This window comes from Echeneis naucrates, chromosome 22 (genome assembly GCF_900963305.1).
Source record: "Echeneis naucrates chromosome 22, fEcheNa1.1, whole genome shotgun sequence".
In the NCBI taxonomy this organism is placed as follows: Eukaryota; Metazoa; Chordata; class Actinopteri; order Carangiformes; family Echeneidae; genus Echeneis; species Echeneis naucrates.
This window is the reverse complement of record NC_042532.1, coordinates 13526232-13547647: the sequence shown is the minus strand read 5'-3', so window position 1 is coordinate 13547647 and position 21416 is coordinate 13526232. Positions and strand designations below refer to the sequence as shown.

The 21416-nt window shown below is 41.2% G+C and overlaps 1 protein-coding gene across 1 annotated transcript in view; it reads left to right on the top strand.

The window, feature by feature from the left end:
• Nucleotides 1-21416, top strand: part of pacrg (PARK2 co-regulated) — a 117151-nt gene that overhangs the window by 59705 nt on the left and 36030 nt on the right. The window contains exons 3-4 of the mRNA XM_029494309.1: nt 3331-3502; nt 9531-9680. Of these exons, the coding sequence (XP_029350169.1) occupies nt 3331-3502; nt 9531-9680 (322 nt within the window). The remainder of the gene's footprint in view (nt 1-3330; nt 3503-9530; nt 9681-21416) is intronic.

Genomic DNA, 21416 nt, shown 5'->3' with positions numbered 1-21416 from the left:
CTCCAACCACTGCTGGTAACTGACAACCACACACACAAACCAAAACATCCATCCATCCATCTTCTACCGCCTTTTCTGTTTCTGGGTTGCAGGGCTGCTGGAGCCAATCCCAGCCTTCTGGGCGAGGGGCGGGGTACAGTCTGGACACTCACGCTCGCATTCACACCTACGGTCAATTCAGAGTCACCAGTTAACCTCGATATTGGTGGGAGGGAACCTGAGTGCCCAGAGGAAACCCACGCAGTCATGGGGAGAACATACAAACTCTGCACAGAAAGGACCCAGGCTGGGAACCAAACTGCGTGGGCCGACAGCGCTAACCACTACGTTGCTGTGCTGCCCCACAATCCAAAACCGATGCTGTCAATATGTTTGTCAATTTAACAACAAGCTAATGCTGAAGTGGTTTTCTATAATGGGAGCGCTGAGCCATTTGCTTCAAATCACATTTGATTACAGTAATCTCTAAAGCCAGATGAGAATAACACATATGGAAACACCAAGCGCTGTCTCAGTGAGAATTTAACAACTCATAATGGACACCGCAGCTCCTTACCTTAACCTTAACTTTAACCAACACCTGAACCTAAAACGAACAAATCCTTAACTCTCAGCAGCCCATTGAAGCTGTGGATGAGCTGAGATATCCTCACATTTTGAAAATGTGAAACAGGTCTACGCACACACAAATTCATGTCCAGCTATTGTGCATTTAAAGTGGTAGGCTGCTGTTTTTGATCCTGCTGGTCTCCCGTGTCTGTCTGGGGCCTCTGATGCTATTGTTTAATGAGCAGCGGCTCGCCTCACACTTAGGTCTGGTCTAATGTGTTGCTGTGCATCTGCTGTTGCAGTGCTGACCAGAGGAGACATGCAGGTCTCTGTCCCAGGGCTAATTGCTGCTACTTGGCTGATAGTCTTTCTGATAGTCTCCACTCTCATTGACTCCCCAGACTCCAGGGGGATTCCCACACGCACCCAAAGACAAACAAACCTGGGCGGACAATCGATAAGGGATGCAAGAGTTACCGCTCAGCTCAGCTGCTGATTAAGATTCTCTGGGAATGTGTACTTGTGTGCATGTGCTATGTAAGAGAGTGAGTGTGTCAAGGTGTTTGCTGATTGTCCCCACTCTTTGATAGTTAACTGGAATCTTCAGCCGGTCCCTGAGTGCTTGTTTATGTGATTTTGATTAAGATCATGACAGAGTTCGTCCTCACTGCAACACCACATCAATGCTCCCAGGTAATTATTCCCACAACATCTCAGGTTTACAACATGGTAGGTGAGATTATACCTACACCTCTGTGAGATCCGATAATGTTCTGGTGCGAGACAAGACTGCAGGCAACCATTACAAAGCCTAATGATTAATATTGTTTTTGTAACTGTATCCTCTATATATAGTTTACCTAAATGGTTGATGAAGTTGATATTTAGCTATAGCTATTTAAACAAAAAGTTCAAACATTAAACATACAATGGCAATAAATATGTTGATTTAAGGTCCCCATTGCCAACGCAGAACATTTTACAATGAATTGAAATGATGTTTCTTTTTTTATGCTAAAACCACTGTTTTTTACATAGCTAAATTCCTCTTAATCTATTCACTTACTTCTACAACAAGAACAGGATTTTCAAATTTTTCCAATGGATAATGCATCATAGTTTCTAATGCAGACAACCACAATATTTAAATCATACCACAATTGCAATTGTGTAATGAGTGAGATTGTTTACATATATTATTCTTGTAGGGACCTCGTTTCACGAAGCATCAGTGTGCCACTCACCACCATAGTCAAGCAGGTAATGCTGTGCTGTAGTGTCATCTCGTCACTCCTTGCCCTCTCTTCAGCCTCTTCTCACATTCTCTCTTGGCTCACGTTTGCTTTTGTTCTCATCTCCAGCCCGACTGACTCACAATGATGATCTTGACCAAGTGTGGGGAAAGGTCAAGGTTGGCCGATAAATTGCCTGAAAGCAATCAGCTTTTTTGTCTCTGTGCTAACAGTGTGGGCTCTGTCTCTGTCGCCATCTTGCCATTGCTCCATCGCTCCATCTTTTTTCTCTCCTTCTCCATCTCTGTGTTTACCCAAGGGGCAGACGTGTGTCAGGGAGGATTGGCAGCAGGGGGAGGGGGGCCTACCCTGCTTTGAAGTCTTGGCTCTGACCGGCGGCTTGGTGAGGGCTGGGGACTTAAAAGCACAGAGCATAACTGCCAGGGTGACATTTGAGCACAGACTAGTGTGACCCAGCAGGATGCTTGTGTGAGTGCATGTGTATGTAGCATATGCATATATATGTGCTTGTGTGTAGGCAAGAGGACACCTCCTCATGGCTTTTGTTCAAGCACTGTTGGCTGCTTGGGGCTATTTGCCTTTACACCAAAGGAATTACTTTTCATTACATGAATAACAGAATCACTTCTTCAACCTTTAACCCCTGCTCTACATTAGCACCTTTAGGTCCTGAGGTAAAGCTGGGTAACTAGTATGCAGATATTTCATGAGCCATGGCTACATGTAAGATTTTTATCTAATTTTCAGACACACAAGTTTGAAGTATAACCCTGTCTCGGTCAGCTGTAATTTCCACCCCAGTGTGCCTGAGTGGCTTCCCTCTGATGGCTTTACACACATGAAAGACTTTGCTTTAATACGTTACACACAACCCACACGCTCAGGCAACCAACATCAAAGCCTGACTGTTGCCTGTAACTGGATGAATGTCTTCATCTACTTGCCGATTGTGTGTGTACGTGTGCGCGCGTGCGTGCGTGCGTGTGCACGTGCGCCTTTCTGTCTGTCCTGCAAGTGCTGTAAACAGGTGTTAACATGTCAGCCCACAAGATACCACATGCCACCGTGTCATGATCTCCTGAACAGCTGTGCCCCACCATTGTGTGAGTGAGTGTGTGTGAGAATGTGATCACTGTGAGGGTTATAAATGGCTGCAAGAGGAGCTTTAGCCCTAGATTTTGTGCAAAGCCAAGGACAAACAAAGAGAAAGGGTAAAGAATGAAAGGGGGCTTTATCGCAATAAATGATCCCCTAGAAAAGACAAGATTTTCATCTACTGTGTTTCACCTGATGTGTAAAGATGCAAATAAGAGTGAGCTTGAATGTGATTTGGGTAGGGGGTAGGGCTGTACTGTAAAAAAAGAAATGAATCCCAGCTACTGGCTAATGTCTCCATCAACAGTTGCAACTTCTGACGGATGCCTTGAGCATAGGACCGAAACTATATCCCCTGGTTCTTTGTCTGTCTCCCTAGATTAAAGGAGGAACTAATTATACCTTTAACGTAAATGTAAATTTCTGTCTTTAGGTGGAGATCGAGAAACTGGATTACCACCATTACCTGCCTCTGTTCTTTGATGGCTTATGTGAGACTACCCATCCGTATGAGTTCTTTGCTCGCCAGGGAGTCCATGACATGCTGGAGCATGGAGGCCCCAAGATCCAGCCCGTCATTCCTCAGCTCATCATCCCAATCAAGAGTAAGTCTGGGAAGGTGTTTACACTTAGTTTACCAATCACACACATCACAGCTCATTTCCCCTCATTGACTGCATGTGGGTTTATGTTGTTTTCTTTTTAATGTGTTTCCTGGTCGCTGGAGGGAATTACCACGATTTTTTCTAGACATATAGAATACCTTATAATTTCTGATAATATTTTAGCTTAAATACAGCTAACTATTGTTGAAAGAAACCACAGATGTAAGTTATGCATTTAAAATATGTGGTGAATTGATATTGTTTTCATGTTCCGATATGTTGTATAATCACAAAGGATTATGCAACATTAAGATACAGCAAGTATTTAATTAACTTTGTCTACGAAATGGCCCTACCTTTATTCATTTGAATTCATGTAGCACATCTTTCTATAAGTAAATATTGTTATTTAATGAGTGATTGACAGCCCCGTAATCTGCACTGTTAGAGTTTAATTGCAGCCTTAATAAATAAATATTTTTGCATTTCCTTCCTTCATTATTCACTATTTTGATGGCAGCATCATTACATTTTGATTTCTGTCTGCTAACAAATCCCAAGGCTAGACTGCATTCCCCATTGCAGATGAACTTTAACTAGTAGCTCATTTAAATAAATGGCAGATGCTAATAACACACAGATGTTATGGGCACAAATTGAAAAAAAAAAAAAAATGAGTTGGTTGTAAACCTGTTTTTTAGTAACTCAGCTCAAGTTTATTTTATAGGAATTTGCAGACACTTGTCACAGAGTCCCTCACTGTCAAAATAATAAATGAAATGAAGAAAACAGTATATAAAATTACAAACAACAAATATAAATTAAAGACAATCAATATATTTTTAAAATATTTTATCATTTATATAAATTTTTTTAAATTGGACATTCAAAACACTGTAAGACAAAACTGCAGTAGCATTGAGGTGTAACTTAAATAGAACACCATACTTTACTAGGAATCGACTCATCTGTTTAACACACTCACCCTACAACTGATTCTAACATTAACATAGAACCAGTCCTGTGACAAGTCCTAATTTGGTTTCGCAGTCATACTGTTCCTATTATTACATCAGTCCTCCGGGCGAAGCGTCCTTGCTTTTGCATTTGCCGGGAGACGATGGCTCTAAAAGCATGCCTGATAATCTGCCACAAATGTGGTGACGTGCTACATTTAACCGTGTCATCATGTTGTACCTCCTTACCTTTCCATGCTGACACCTTTCCACATACGCACGCATGCACACACACACACACACACACACACACACACACACACACACACACACACATACACGCATACACGCATGCATGCACACACAAGTTGACAGTTTGAGGTGGGTGGAAAGGTCATGTCACAGAGCAAAGTGCTATATGACTTCAAAAATAGACATCAGAATTTGCAGTTATGTGGACAGGAAAGGTTTCTTGTGTGGTGATCATGGGGAGAAGAAAAGATAGAGTGAGGACAGAGAAACACGGAGTGTGGCTTTTGATAGAACATTTCAGCACACATGCAGAGAGACACAAAGTCTCTCTAACACACATACACGCACGCGTCTTTTGTTAGCTGCCTCTGCCAAGTCAAGTGTCAGTTTCAAAGTAGGAGCCTTTAAGTGGCGCCCAGTGAGCCTGGGATAGTGTTCATGTCATGGGCAGTTGGCTGGTGGTGTGTATCTGTATCTGAAGTATGTGTGTGTGTTCCTTGTTTGTGTGTGTGTTGGATGTCTGTGGAGGCAGAGGGGCGTAACAGCCAACACTATGCAGGGCTGTTGGAGATGCAGAGACACTGACAGACTGACCCTGGCACAATGTGGTACTGAATGCACACTGCAGAGTCTTAAACATGTACACTGCAAAAACTGACACACTCTGTTTGCATGAATGTGACTTAATTTTTTTCTGTGAACATTATTTTTTCAGTAAAATTTATAGAATACATTCTGATTTAACCATTCTCATGGCATACTAGGTGCTAATGATTTCACTATCTTTTCTCACTGTTGAAATCTTTGGATAATCTAATGTATGTTTTGCCCATTATCAGGAAGCATCCACTTTACACAACATTAGATATTATACACAGACACTCAGTCACTCACTAAGTTAGGCAGTAGTTATAAATTCAAACCCCTCAGCAGTTTTGGTCATTTGCCTTTCGGGGGGGAGCAAAGGTGATGGTTATGCTCCTCATGAAAACACACGCTTTGCACTGATAATGGAATTTTGAATGGCCTCCTCCTTATTAACTTCTTGGTTTATTAAAAATCAGGCCTGTTTCGCCATCCATAAGCCAAAGCCGCCAGTCCATGTCTCTGTTGCAGATTAATTACTTTTCTATGGCGCATGGAAAAAGAAGGGAGGGTGGAAAGAGGAATAAAGTCAAAAAGCCGTCTGCAGTTTAAAATGGCAAGATGTATATTTTTCTCCTCTGACGTTAATACATCTTCAATGTGGCTGGCAGGCTCTTATCTGCAGAGCGACTGAGTCACGTCAGGCCCTGGTGAATTTTGATGATGACTGCAGGTCACCCTATGAGAATACACAATGAAGACGGTTGTGGCAGACATTATGCTCTAAGACGCTGTCCTCTGTGACTTGAAAAATTGAGCTCACTGTGCTGCATGTTTCCTTCACTCCACACTAGGGAGACTGCTTCATGGGTGAAAAGTAAAAGTGAGGATATTTTGGAAATAACCGAAGAACGAATGCAGCAAACCATTTATATTAAATGCTGATGTTTTCTAATTTAAGGCAACAACAGAAGCTGTTCAACCAAACGGTACCATTGTACCAAGGAGAAAGCGTAAACTCTTACTGAAATGCTCTGTTTGGGTTTTTCTGCCTTCTTTAAATAAGGTGATGGATTCAGAGACATGCCTTCATTGAGCCCCAGTTGATTGACATACCATTTGTTCAGCTTTGAACCAAAATGAGACTTTCATTACAAGAGGATCCTCACTTACGCCTCTGCAGGGGAACATCTTCTTCTGATCTGAGAAGTATATTTATACACTTAGCGAGAACAATTCACCACTAACCTCTCCAACGTGTCAACCTACCTCTGACATTTCACAGGGAAGAAAATACAAGGTCACTGATGTTTTATTTTCACACTGAATATGAAACAGGTCCTAGCATGAATAGATGATTACTTTATTCAGATTTGTCCCAACACAGGTTTCTACCAGCATTAATATATCAGGCCAGCAGCTTCCTTCTACCTTCCTCTTTTAATTTTTTTCTTTCTTTTTTTTTCAGCAAGGCGAGAGTGCCAATGAATAATTGAACAGTCCTGCGGTCCAAATGTCACAGCAGGGAAAATTGTTTGCGCTGCTTGGTAATTAGAATTTCATTGTTTGTTATGTAGGTTTGAAATCCCTGTCATTCCACATTCTACTTTATCTTGGTGATGGCAGATATCTTTTCTGACTGGTAGACGCACCAAGCCAGAGATGAAGAGATGACATAAAGCACAATACATTCACTCATTCAGCATTATTTCTTCCACTGGTCCTCTGTACAGGCTTCACACACACTCACATACACATACACAATTGCTGACACAGACGCAGACAAAGACATGTAGCTGAAGCTGTCAGACACTCAGACACAAAACAATGGGCCGGGAGTAAGTCGCCATTTTCTCTCATACGTACACATTCACATTGGATACTACTTTAGGTGCTACCATGTCTAAAATGTTTTATAAATTTGACATGTCAGCTTCCTGTTGTCTATATGACTCCCCTACATTGTGTGACTTCATTTATTTTGCCCCTGGCATGTTCAACTCTGCCTGTTCTTATGACTGAGGCTGACATTTTGTCTGATTATTGCTTATAATGTGGTTTTGAATGTCTATGCATGTGCATGTTTCTTTGATTGTGTGCATGCCAATATGAGACACTTCTGTGCACGTGTGCTTGCACATGCTTGTGATACAGGTTTGCCATTTGCATATGAGCTGTTTTAACACTGCTACCGGGGATGCATTATGCGGTTCGCTGAGTGCTCTAACTGTCGCACAATGTTTTAGGGTTTTTTTGCTTTCTGTCTTAGTCAATTTGTGCTGGGGAAGGCAATTGTTTGGATGTAGTTTTTGCTTTTACTGACACTTCATTGAAGCTTTTATTGATTTTAGGGATTGATTTGCAGGAAACAGACAGGAATTCATTCAGAATAAAATGAACATTGCTTTGCTTCATCTTTCCAATAGCTTGACACAACACCAACAGTTTTGTTTTTCTTGACCTTAAAATACATCTTATCAACATGTTTGTAGCAAAAAGTTATATGCTTTGCAATTTTAAATTGCAAATTTAAAATTTGAATAAATGTCAAAAACAATAAAGTATAGTGTTTCTCTGAATAAAAGCACCAGTTTATGGCTCATGGCAACCACTTCATGGAATCACGATAGATAAGATCTGACAATGATAGAAAATATTGGATTGTAATATAACAGCTGACCATTCTGCTCTGTGAAATTATGTTGTTGGCTCAACAGGTCCTTAAACAGATTAAGCAGATTAGTAGCATTACTTAGGCTTATCAAAAAATACTTTACTACACTTTAGCATTGTCATCATCAAACATTTGATTATTTGGTTTTTGTGGTATTGTTGGAAGCTTTTACTGTCTGCCATTCATTCTGTGAAAATTAGATGATGCCAAATACACCAAAGAATTGTCAGAGTCAGAATAAGTGTTCATTTCATGGCTTTAATTTTTCCATGAATTCACATTTCAAGTGCCAACCAAAAACTTGTAAATAAATCAATGCTCTGAATTTTGATAACAAATTTGCTTTCTCATAATTTCCTCCCTTTTATCTGTGAGCCAGTTAAGATGACTATCTTTTAGGTTAAAACTCATGCTGAAATAAGCTTAGTTTTGTTGGGTGTTTTTCTACTTTATTTCAGAAAAGTAAACCTTTGATTTATTAAATGTTTTAATCTTAATAACGATCTTAATTTTATTTTTATCAATCAGCTTGTTGATTTTACGTAATTAGTGTTTACTCATTAGTGCTGACTTTCTTTGGCTTTCCTTGTTTACTCTGTTTCTACTTCTCTTTCTTTCTTTTCTCTGTCAAGCTCACAATCCCAGTGTCTTTGCTCTCACTCTAGTTGATCCCTTTTTTGTTGACTCTCTCTCTTGGGATCGGTTTTTTTTTATGCTTTTCATTTTTGTTGTATGTGCTTACTGGCAAAATAAGTGCTGTGATGCCATTACATTTGGTGAAAGTGGCATCAAATGACAGTTTATAGTTTTATAAAGAGAAATAGCTTACGTGGGTTTTTCTAACTAGGGGTATGCTGTTTTATAGTGACAGCCTGCACAAAGGGAATTACCGGTGCTGATGCAGAAACTCACACATAAAAAAACAAAACACCACAAATGAAACATGCATAAAGAACTAGAAAAATATGTCAGTCTTAGTTGCTAATCACAGTTATTTTCTAAGGCTTTGCCCTCAGCATGTCACATCTCTTTAGCTCTCTTTCTGACATTGTGTCTTATGTTGTTTCTTCCCTTTCCCCCTTTCTCTCTCTGTATTTGTCTCTCTTGATCTCTGTAGCCCTCCATCTCACCACATCATTCCCTTTTGGCCGCTCTATCAGTGGGAGATGGAGTTAAGTGCAGCTGTAGGCCAAACAGCCCAGTGATTGGCTCTCACTTACCCCTGCCTTCCCAGTGCATTTGAAATCAGTGATTGTAGACATGCCAATCTAAATCAAAGCCCAGCTATAAAGGAAATGCTTTCAAGGGAAAGAGCAGGTGTGAGAGTTGAGATTTATATGTATTGTAGCCATGTGTGTCTGCAAAGCTCATTCGTATGGATGAAATTGCTCCAGACTTTAGAATTGGTATTCCATCAACTGCCCAAGCACGCAACTTTTAATTCTAGTTTAATTTCCCCAAACCAGGTTTAGAAATTCACAGTTTGACCGTGTACACAGTTTTTGCGGGATTATTATGTTAACCTTGATTCCTGACCTTTGCCATTTTTCCTGCCCTCCAGATGCCCTGAACACAAGGAACCGTCAGGTGATCTGCACCACACTTAAAGTCCTGCAGCATCTGGTGATGTCTGGAGACATGGTTGGAGAGGCTCTGGTTCCCTACTACAGACAAATACTGCCCATTCTCAACATTTTCAAGAACATGAACAGTGAGTTCCTGCCATGCAAATGGTTCAGTGTTAATTCACAGACAGATGGTGTGTCAGCATGGAGTGTCTTCTGTGGAGAAGCCATTGTGTAACCTTGTCCATTTGTGTTATAAGTGTTTTGTCTGCTAGTTCTGCAACTATGTCAGTGAATTTGAAAAATGTTTACTAGGCTGTGCAGTGTGTCTTATTGGCATGGCTTTGCTATACCTAGGGTCCCAAAGAGGTACTCAGTTTTGACTTTGAATCAGAAGGCCTCTCCTTTTCAACTTGTTCCTTCTTACCAGATCCTGTCTTTGAATCCTTTCTCATTTTCTCAAGCAAAGCTCCATTTTGTACTCTCTGCTGTCAGACAGACTGGATTGTGCAGGACTGTTGAGGGGGAGACGTCGTCCTTGCTCTCTGTGAAACATCCCACCTTGGTGGACCTGGGGAGATTGGAATCAGATAGACTAGGTTCTTTGTGTAGCTGTGTCAAAGCACTTAGCATCGTGTGACAGGATGTGGGCCTATTGAAAGCATTGAGGCACAACCAAACCCAAACACCACTCACTTCAATCAGTATGATGTTGAGAATGGCATTCTGAATCTGTCATTTAAATACAAGCTTTAATAGGAGAAAACACAAGGCTTTATTCTCATAATCAATATCCAGTTTGAATCTCTTGTCTCTGTAATTCACTTACATTATCTGTTACTATTTGTTGAGGTCTAAAAAAAAAAAAGGAAGAAGAGACCCAAAAGAGATAGGGAGAAAAGACAAAAGAGTGAAAAGAAAAGCCTAGCTTATTAGCACATGGCCTTATGCAAATCTCCTCTGTAAATTAGCTGTCAAATCAATCCCCCAAACCATTGTGAAGTGTGAGTTTCTCCATCACGGCGCAGGCTCAGCAGTTGGCCAATGAACCCCACCAGGTACACTTTTATCTCTGCTTGGTACATGTGCTTGTGCCAGCCTGTCTTCCTTCATGCCTGCTTGTCTGTCCTCTGCTGGCCAGCATCGATTAAACCTGAGCTAGCCTGTCACCTGGCAGATGTCCCTGTTATTGACCTGCCCCAGAGAGACCGGTCTAGGTCATGAGGGGTCCATTCAGCTACCTTTGCACAGGACCCAATTCACTCAACAAGGACATTCCTTCCTGTTCAGCAATTTACAGGTATCCAGTGGACACTTTAGTTTCGAGTTATGAAGTTTACCCAAAAGTTTAACCAAAGTTAAGTATAGAAGTATGTATTTTTAAATATCCAAGAACACATAGAAGTTCATAGATACTGACTGGAAGACTAGACACACAGAGTGAAAGAATCTTTCCTTGTGTAATTATTTCTCCATCTGGAGCTTAAGCATTGGATGAGTTGTCAATTCATGTCCAACACCACCCACTTGCTGCTAACAGAAAGATACGACTTCAAATGCAGAGAATGCATGCCTTTCTTTTACAGACCGAGCATTGTCTGAAACAGATCCCTGTGTTCTCTCTCTCTTATATGCACATATTTTAGGGTTGCTGTTCTTTCAAACCTTGTCTCTTTGTCTCTGCTTCTTCTCTGTTTCCTGGTGACTTGTTTGTATCAGTTTCAAAGCTTTCATTGAAGTCCATTTATTATCTAATATTACTTATGTACACCTCCAGCTTCATCCTACGCTCAGGTGGTTTTCTCAACAGGAGCCAGTGTGGTGCCTTTAGCAGACAGACTCAATCATTGGCTCTAACACACTAAAAGAAACAGAGGACTGTGTAGCAACATTTCCTTTTGGCTCTCCCACACTGTAACTCACAGAGCTTGCATGGCATCCCTCTTATCTCCTGAGCCACAACGGGGGCCACTGTCCAGTATGTGCCAAGTGTGTGTGTGTGTATCTACAATTGTCGACATCTGTCATGAATAGATCTGTTGTATCCCATTTGCAGCTGTTGGAGTCAGTGTGGATGAAGGCCCCACATTTCTGTCTCTGTTCACTGTTGTTTAGGTCTGCTAGCCCCTGGCACATAGTGCTCTACCAGACATCTACTACAGACTCACATGTACACAGAGACACACGCGTATACAATCGCATACTGTCCCAGTTGAGGCTACACAACATGACTCTGTTTCTGTCTCACCAGTTGTTTGAGCTGTGAATCAATAGGCTGACAACCACTGCTGTAGGGTCAGGGTTACAGTTAGATATCACCAGCATCTCATCATGGGACAGATCCCCTAGGCTGTGTTCACACACTCCTGCTGCGTTGTTCCCACTCTGAGACAGGGTTGTGACCTATTAAATTGGTCTGTATACAAGGCCTTATCTGAGCCATTTTTCTGGGGTCAGAGCTGGGACTTAACATCCATCGAAAAAAAAAAAAATGGACCCTTGGGTGTCCTTTCACTCAGACAGAGCACTGGACCTTTGACCAGGAGAACACTCTCATGCACATGTCTCTCTGGGATCCAGGCCTCTGAAGGAGGAACAGTTCCACTGTTCAATGAGAAGCGATATGCCTGTTTAACTTAAGGCAGCTGACTGCCATCCTTTCCACTGTCAGAGTAATGCGTCATTTTGAAGTACACAATAATGAGCAATCACACAGTATCATCATCCTTGATGTACCCCTTTGTCTCATGAATCAGCTCTCCGAGCTTTTGTTTGCTTTGTGCCTTTTGTCAATCAACTGTGTGATTGTATTTGTGTGTTTGTGTGTGTGCAAGACAATGTTGAGGATAGAGTAGGAATTCCTCCAATGTGATTTGCACGGCTCTCTTGTTTGCTTCCTGTGATGAATCTTATCCCTAATGAAATGCAACAACGTTCCTTATGAGGAAGGGATGTGCTCCCTCATCCAGTAAATTCCTTTTCTGAGCTCCACGAAAGGAAGGAACTCATCTACTGTACCTCATTTGGAGAAGAGGGAAAGAAACAGAAAGACTGGAGGAATTTGTAAGGCAGCAGGGTAAACTGCACATGAAGAACATTGTGGGCTCTTGAATAGGGATCAAATGGCTGCCAATACTGACCTTACATAGCAGGTCAGATAATGCCAAATGTGACTTACCCACTTTGAAGATTCTTCCTTCAGTATGAGTTACATTCCTCCTACCATGTTTCAATGTTAGTTGACATTAAGGTGGTCCTAATGAGTGAGGTATTCGTATTTGAAATTAATTTCAGTGAATTTTACCACTTATTAAACTACCCAAGTGAAGCATAACCAAACAAGGTGTACATAAGAAACTGTTCTCCATCTTCAGCCTCTACATGGGAATGTTGTGAATGAATGTTAATGTCCAGAGGACTTCACTGGTATTTGTCTGAAACCGCACTGTAGCATTGTTGTTGTTGTCCTGATCATTTTCTCTACTTATCTGTAAGGTATAGGTCCTTGAACTCCTATTCATCACTGACAAACCTTCTCACACATACACAAAGACACACATTCACACACACGCACATTTATTGGTCACAAGCTGCAGTGATCTGGTTCATTTGGTCTTATCTTCCTGCTAGGAATGTGGCCAGCTATGATAAGGTCTCGCCCGCATGCATTGCTAAGCACACGCACAGACACACACGCTGACACAAACAAAGGGAAGGTTGTGATAGTAGCTCTCTGTCTTCTGTGCCTCAGTGACTGGTGAGGTTTTTGTGTTGGTGACAGATGCAGTGCTGTTTCTGGCCACTCTGTCTTCCCCATGGGCATGGTTTATCTGTGTATCACATGACACTCACATGCATACACATGCTCACTGCTCATGCTGCATGTCTTTATGAATATGGTGGATCAGTTACAGCCCATGCTGACTGCTGGAATGAAAATAAACAGGAAGAGCTGGCTGACCTGCTAACCTCTGTAGGACAGAGGAACAGGGACAGCCAGGAACCAGAAGGCAAGGACATTTCAACTGTGGATTGAACTCATGTACATGCAACTGCCATGAACTGTGAAAGGGCTATCACTCACAGACACACACATCAAATCCACAATTCCAAAGCATTTTTTCTGACTCATTTTAATCTGACAGAAGGCCAAGCGTATGCCAGTGTACTCAGCCACCTGTGCTTTCGTCCACAATACAGCCTAATGCTCCCGCTTACTGCCAGAATGCTGCACTGTTGAATATATGGTGTTGAAGTTAATTCCTGGGGATTCCCTTTCACAAACATTTGCTTTATTTAATGACCTTTTCCAGCTGCCATTGTGAAAAATTTATTCACTGCCATGCTTTCATTGTGTACATGGTAAGACAGCGGAGAGGAAGATGACCACCCCCTCATATTGAACCATTCTGCAGACAGACACACACAAACCTGTGGCCCCCATGTAATCCATCATCCTCCACAGACACATTGAGCTCCTTGTCTCTGCGGAAGACAGAACACACACCTCATACTCAGCCCCATCGCCTCTTCTATGTACCTCTCCAACTGGAGATATCTATCTATCAAGCAATCACAGACCCCACTGCCATTAAAATACAGACTGAGTGGGAGAGACAGAGAGAAAAGAGAGATGGGAGGAAAGATAGCATGAGTGAGTGAAAGATGAAATCCAGGTAATACCAAGCTCGTCTGTTCTTACCTGGTCTACTGTTAGCATGCCTCACAGCACATAATGACTTTTTCCTTCTCTCCTGAAGCTTAAGAAAAGACAGTGGCGGAAAATAGTGGAAATATATTTTATATTCATGCAACTACCACCCCCACTTCCCCTATCTCTCTCCACTCCTATAGTCCTTCCGCCTGCGGATATGCCCACCTGGCTCTGTTAATTTCTATTGTCAGCAGGTCTGAGGGGGAGCAGCCAATCAGCTGTGAGCGTCAGCCCTTGGGCCTGCAGTCACTCTGCGGCTCCAATTTAAAGGTCAACTGATAAGCAGCCAGATTCATGCATAATCTGGTCCACTCTGCAGGCAAACAGGCACACTGCTCCAAGAAAACACTCACTGAACAGATACATACATCATCCTCTTGGTCTATGATTGATCCTCTCAGTTTTTTACTTGACAGACTCTAATAGGTATGTTTCATTGGTCCTCCTTGAACAAGCTGGAATGTATTTGTGCCTTTATTGATCTTGATTGTTCATCAGGTTAGATAGTGCACTTTTACTAATTGCTTGGGAGAAGTGCTTTTGTAAGAACTTGGCCTTGTGTTTGTTGATTTGTTCATTAATTTGTACATAGTGCCTTCCTCAATGTGAAGCACTTAGGGGAATTGTGGGATCCACTCTTTAAATGGCACACAGCCCCAAAGCTGGCATTATGCTTAAAATGAAATAGAATTCGCACAAGCAGTGTGCAACTTTAACGAATCACCCCTTCGATTGCTGCAGTGTGTGGAGGCTGGCCAGCAGAACTTACACAGCCTCGCTCATCAAAGTCACTGCAGCTGGTCAGCAGTAGGCTGTGACTGTGATTGCTTTTTTCTGGTTACATAATTTCATAATTATGTCTTCATTCCATTCTAAGTGTAATGGTGGTTAGGTTTACTTTCTTCAGTGTGTTTCTTGAGAACATTTGACAGTTTTTGTACAAATTAATTTTACCAAGAAATATGCAGGGAGCCCATATGGTGAATGCATGGAATTGCTTAAAGCTGCAATTTGTTGTCACACGTCACACTTTGACCCACTGCATTTCGTAATGGACAGTTTTGGTTTTTGCTTGAAGGGTTGTTCATGTTTGAGAGGTCAGAGAGATTGAAGGTGGTCAGTAACAATTAATCTTAGTCCTTCTTCCAGGAAAGTGCTTCTTCACCTGTCTTTGTTGGGTGAATTCAACCCCAAGGCCTGCACCTTAAGAAATTTACAAATGGACTTCAATTTTGCAGACAAAGAATGCTTCTAAAGGGATGCTGAGTTTTTAGATGATTCAAGTTTGACAGATAGACAGGTAGACATCTGTCTGTCTGTAGCTGAATGTAGATATACTTGATGTGGAACCAGAGCTCCATCCAACTGGAGGCCTCCTTTCATTCCCTCTAATCCAAGTAGCACTCAATTACGTAATTGGATGAGTTATGAGGGCCCTTTTGGTGTCTTCATTCCCTCCCATTTCAATGAGATTAACACACTGTAATGAATGAATTTGGGGCACTTTGACACGATTTACAGAATAGTCCAGACTAGGGGGGGTGACTAAGATGACTAATGTGAACATAGTCTGTGTTTACAGAACAGGTGAGCATTTGATTCTGAACGTGGATCAGTTTGATGGGGCTGCTCTGTTATTCGCTGTGTGTGTATGGAGTGGGGTGGAGTGGGATGCCAGCCATTCATTGGGTAGTTTTTTTCATGTGATTTCATGTTCATCCTTGTGTATGAATATGTGTCCTTGTGTGTGTCTGGACTTTCTAGTAGTGAGCAGGAAGCTCTCCCACAGCCTCTCACCACATCATTGTGTTTGACGTCTCCGTGTGCAGCCGGCGACAGAATGCTGGTGTGTGTGCAGACATTTGTCCAGCCTGCTTTGGATCAGCATTCGTTCCATGCGCCAGGTTGCCTGTCAGCTTTCATAAACAGCCACACCGTCACAAACAGGCCTGCCACTTGAAAGTAAAAAAAGACACAGTTTCACAAAACAAATAACAAATAGCATTTCTACAGTCTCCCCAATTTATTGTCCCAGAGAAGGACACACATAATAAATAAGTAAAATAAAATAGATTTTTATTACCGGTGTCAGGACACACTCCCTTTTCCCGTTGCTTTCCCTTTCTTGTCGACAGAAAAAAAAGAAAAATACACTTAAGATAAAAAAAAAAGAAAAAAAGTAAAATAACTGGCATTAGCAATATTTAAAATCTTATTTAATCAGAACTTTGTACTGGAGAGTTCAAACTCAGACACTTTTTGGGGGTATTGAACTGCATTTTCACAAATGGTAAAAATGCAGTAATCTGAGAAAATATATAGTTCTCCATGTGTGATTTTATTTGGAAAGTACTCAGGCGTCAGCCAGGCGTTGTCAGTCACAATGACTCCACACCTGTCACTTTTGGGGTCTGTCTCCTGTCTGTCTGTGTCTTTAGAGACCCACACTCCATTACTACTGCCTTTTCTCAGCACATTTCCCCAACAGAGGTAACCTTATCGCTTCCATTCTCACACAGGCACGCCAGCATGTGCCAGTTACAGTCCTCAAACTCTCTAATGGATGTAATTGAAGCCTATTCTAACATTCTAACGCACATTATTTCTCAAGAACCCCCCAAACCCCACTCATAACACGTTCTGCCTCCAACTCACATAAATCCCCTCAAGTCTTACCCGTCCATGTCTTGTCCCACGTCCAGACAAATGTTTTTTATCCCTAATGTTTCCATCTGGCTCCGTGGTTCATATTCCCCAAAGCGATCACAAATATGAGTATAGAGAACTAAATAAGCTCTTTGCTAACCTTCATTACTGTCATTAAAATAAAGTGTGTGTATGTATGCTTGTTGTTATAATTTTCAGTCAGCATTCATAGAATAAATAAAAAAAGGTTACACTTCCATATTTAAGGCAAAAAACATTTCTGCAATTATATGTATAAGAAAATCTTATTAATAGTAATTTATTCATCCGTTCATATTTATTCAGCCTTATCATGTTTCACAGGCATTAACAATTGTCAACCCTCCATTCAATGTAAAGGCTAATCATACATTTATAACCAGATCAGCAACATGGATCAGTGGTTTGTATCTTTGAAGCAGATCTACAGAACATAATTATTAAGCCAAAAAGCATCAAGTTGACCCTATAATTTGCCTGTGTGGGCATATTTAGCCACATGAGTATTCCTTTTGTTGCTCCTAATCTTATCTTTTACATTTCAAATTTTAATTAACAAATGAAATGATACCACATGGCTTGGTTTTACTAGGCCTTTTATTCCCTGTGCTACTCTGAAATAGGACAGTCCCTGAGGAGAATGGTGTCCATGCCGTCTTGGTGATAGAGTAATCGGGTAGTCAGCTTAGTCAGCTGCAGGTGTTTTGGGTTGTTTATGTACTTAGCAATGGCTGCACGACAGCATAGTAGTTAGCACTGTTGCCCCACACCAAGAAGGACGTGGGTTCAGTTCCAGGGCCTGGGGCCTTTCTGTGTAGAGCAGAGGTCTCCAGCTCCGGTCCTGGAGGGCCACTGTCCTGCATGTTTTACATGTTTCCCGCTCCAACACACCTGATTCAAATGATCAGCTCATCATCGAGCTCTGGTGAAGTCTGATCAGGAGCTACCCATTTGAATCAGGTGTGTTGGAGCAGGAAACATCTAAAACATGCAGGACAGTGGCCCTCCAGGACCGGAGCTGGAGATCTCTGGTGGAGAATTTGCATGTTCTCCCCATGCCTGTGTGGGTTTCCTCCCACAGTCCAAACACATCATGTTTGTTTTAACTGGTGACTGCAAATTGTCCATAGGTCTGAGGGTGAGTGTGAATGGTTGTTTGTCTCTGTCTGTCTCTGTATGTTGCCTCAGTCCAGCTGGGATTGGCTCCAGCATCCCACACAACCCGGAAACAGATAAGCGGTAGGAGATAAATGATGCTTATTGGGGGGAAATGCGGGTGGTTGACCCCTCTTTCTTCCTGTTTTCTGTTGGCTATTATGCCAATTACTCTGAAGTAAAGGCATGAAAGACCAAAAAATGCATAAAAGAAAAAGAGATGTTTATTGGCCTGTAGAATTTTTCTGTTTTTAATTGGTGATGTTTGAAAATTACTATTTTAAACAATAGAGGAAGACATTGTTCCCTCCTTCGTGTCAAAACTTTCCTTCCGTATTACACCTAATGTATATACATAACTATCAATAAAAAAGTCATAAAAATGTAATTCTTTAGATTCTATATTTAGATTTTTTTTTTTTTTTTTTTTTGAGGTATTAATTTGTCATAACAGCTAGTCAGTGCATAAGCACGGCTGTCAGCATGTTGAGTATTGTCGTACTGTTTCCCACTTACTGCTGCTCAATGACAGTTTTGAATGCTTTACTCATTTAACTCATGCTTGCCCAAACTGTATTTTCTGAAAAACAGTGGTGATACCCAATGGACGAAATTCTCAGGTCTTAGATATATGGAAAAAAAAAAAAAAAAAATAATAATAATAATAATAATTATACCATAATGAGCAAGCTCTAAGCTGTACAATGTGGTGTTGGAACACTGCATGACAAATATGAGTAACCTCTGAAATCTATTACATAAGAAAACCTGATTCTGCTGCATTCAGTTCCAAAGCTACCCTGATCAAAACAATTGCAGATCATGAATGTGTTCACATGCAAGCTGCCAGCTAACGGTGTGCTCAGAAATTAATGGAGGCATTTGCAATTTTTATCTGCAGAAAATGTGCTTCAAGCACTAAAGCTTTGCACTGCCGCAACATTGTGAATGGTTAAAATTCATTTAATAAAGAAAAGATTAATATTTAAATAGGCTCCTGGCAATGCACAGTATTAAAATTTTGAATGCACATCACACGTGTTTGCATAATTAATTCATTGCCGCTTCATCTGTAAATAATATTGTTACCACACCATTGGCACAGGCGCGTGTGTGTGTGTTTGTGTGTATGCATGTGTGTATTCCAGGGTGCACAGTCACTGCTGTGCAAACATGGAGAAAATTCCCACAATACTGTCTTATTTACTCTTAGGATCTGTTTTGTGACACAGGCATGCATGCCAGTGTATATACACACATGCACACACACTCGCCATGCCCTTCAAAGTCAATTTAGAGGATATAAACATCAATATGTCTGCTTCTCATCACCATGTGGAATGTAGAGTATGCCTGCTATCATCTGCTTGAGATCATAATCTATAGCTTTTTGTATTGCGTCCCTCTTTGGCTCTCATGTTGTTGATGACCTGGAAAATTAGTACATGAGTGACGCCGCTCCACAACTGAACCATGATAAATGCCACATATTTCAACAGTCTTTTTGAAAATATTTGTAAATATTTTTTAAAATGTTGGTCCATTCATAATAACTATGAACAAAGTGAGAATGAAAAATTATTGTTTTTATCATAGAGGTAATGTTGCTTTAAGGTCACTACTCTTCCTAAAATGCAGCTGATTGTTTTTCATTTCATTTCAGCTGTTCTCTTTGTGTGTAACAAAACCTGCATCCATATCACAGAACAGAAAAGACAAAGCTAATGTTCATGATAAGGTAAACAAAACTCAGTAGGGTCAAAGATTGACTGCTTACACAGATCAGACCAGTTCTTCTGTCTTGTCTCTTTTTTTTTGTGAATAGCTGGACAGGGCAGATCCTAAACACTACATCATGCGACAGTATGCATAAATAACTGTCTGATCTCCAAAACCAACCAAGATTTTTACATTATCCCTCAGTGTTTGCATCCCCCCTCCAATGAATCATCTGCATCTATAATGTCTTTACCTTCACTGCTGTTTTCTCTCTCTAATATCGCAGGTACCATGCATGATTGTCACTCTCTGTGTGGTGTGGCCTATCTGCTGAAAGCCTTGGCCTCTTTGTTCTCTACTGCAGGCCACCCATAATGCTGTTATAGGACTGCTCAGCTAGATGAATAATTCACCGGGCAGACTGTGGCATCTCTTGTAACATCTTGACCCCTCCCCCAACACTGAAGGCTCTGAATACCGCTGGCTTTCACTCACTGTTTCACCTCCTCTCCTTCCCTCATATGCTATGTGTCCTTCTGTTCTCGTCCACTCTGGCAACAGGGGGATGGAACAAGGTGATGAGTGCTTGAAACATTTAGGTTTCTATCACACAGCCCCGTTCCCCTCCCTACCCCCAGAGTGGCCTCGTCAAACACACTGAAATCCCTGCTCCCGCTGGAGAGAGGGCTTTAATGATGGCCTGAGAGTGTCTGGTCTAAAATCAAACAAATACTAATTAGTGGAGTGGCCTGTAGAAACACATCCACATTGCGTTTCAGTTTTTTCTCTGAAAGAAACTGAAAGGCTGAAATATTAGAGGTTTCTCTTTAAGTGTTTTGTGTGTGTCAGAGTTCAGTTTGCGGTCGATATGCTTGTCACTCAAGATGATGTGTGGGGTGATGGCACGCGTGTGGATATGTGTGGATGTTTTCCAGTTGGATTGTCACGTGTGTTCATATCATCAAAGCTCAGAGGACTCCTGATTGTCTTAACCAGCTTCTTCGAACAGGAACAGGATTTGAAGTAAAACACAATTTTATGCTAAAGTTAGAGCAGTTTTGTGTTATTGTTCTCACTCGTATGAAGCAAATAATTCCTGTGCACCTGTAAAGTGACTGTGTTGATTGTACAGATTAAGCAAAATTTATTAGCTGTAGCTGTTTCTACCTTTTTCCAGTCTTTATGTTCAGCCACGCTAAACAGCTGCAGCTTAGTATTTACTCAATAAACATGAGAGTGCCCTCAGACAGGCCCTCATCATAAACATGTTTCCCCAAATGTCATACCATTCATTTATTAAATAGTACAGAAAGATTTTGTTATTCCTAACTTTAATCTCAGTTATTCCTTATTCATTTACATGTAGTTTTTAGTGATACATTTGATTTAAAAGCACATGTTTTTTAGGTTTAGCGCATTTATGTGTGTCTGTGATGTTGCATGCAGGTACACAAGCTTAAAATTTCAGCAGTGTTTAGAGCATGTGTGCTGGCCCCTGAGGGGATACAATGTCTCTCGAGTGTTTGTCATCACAGCTTTTGTTCCTCACAGCCCTACTATTCTTGGTAGGTAAAGGTCATCTCCCCCTCAGATACATGCACCTTAAGGA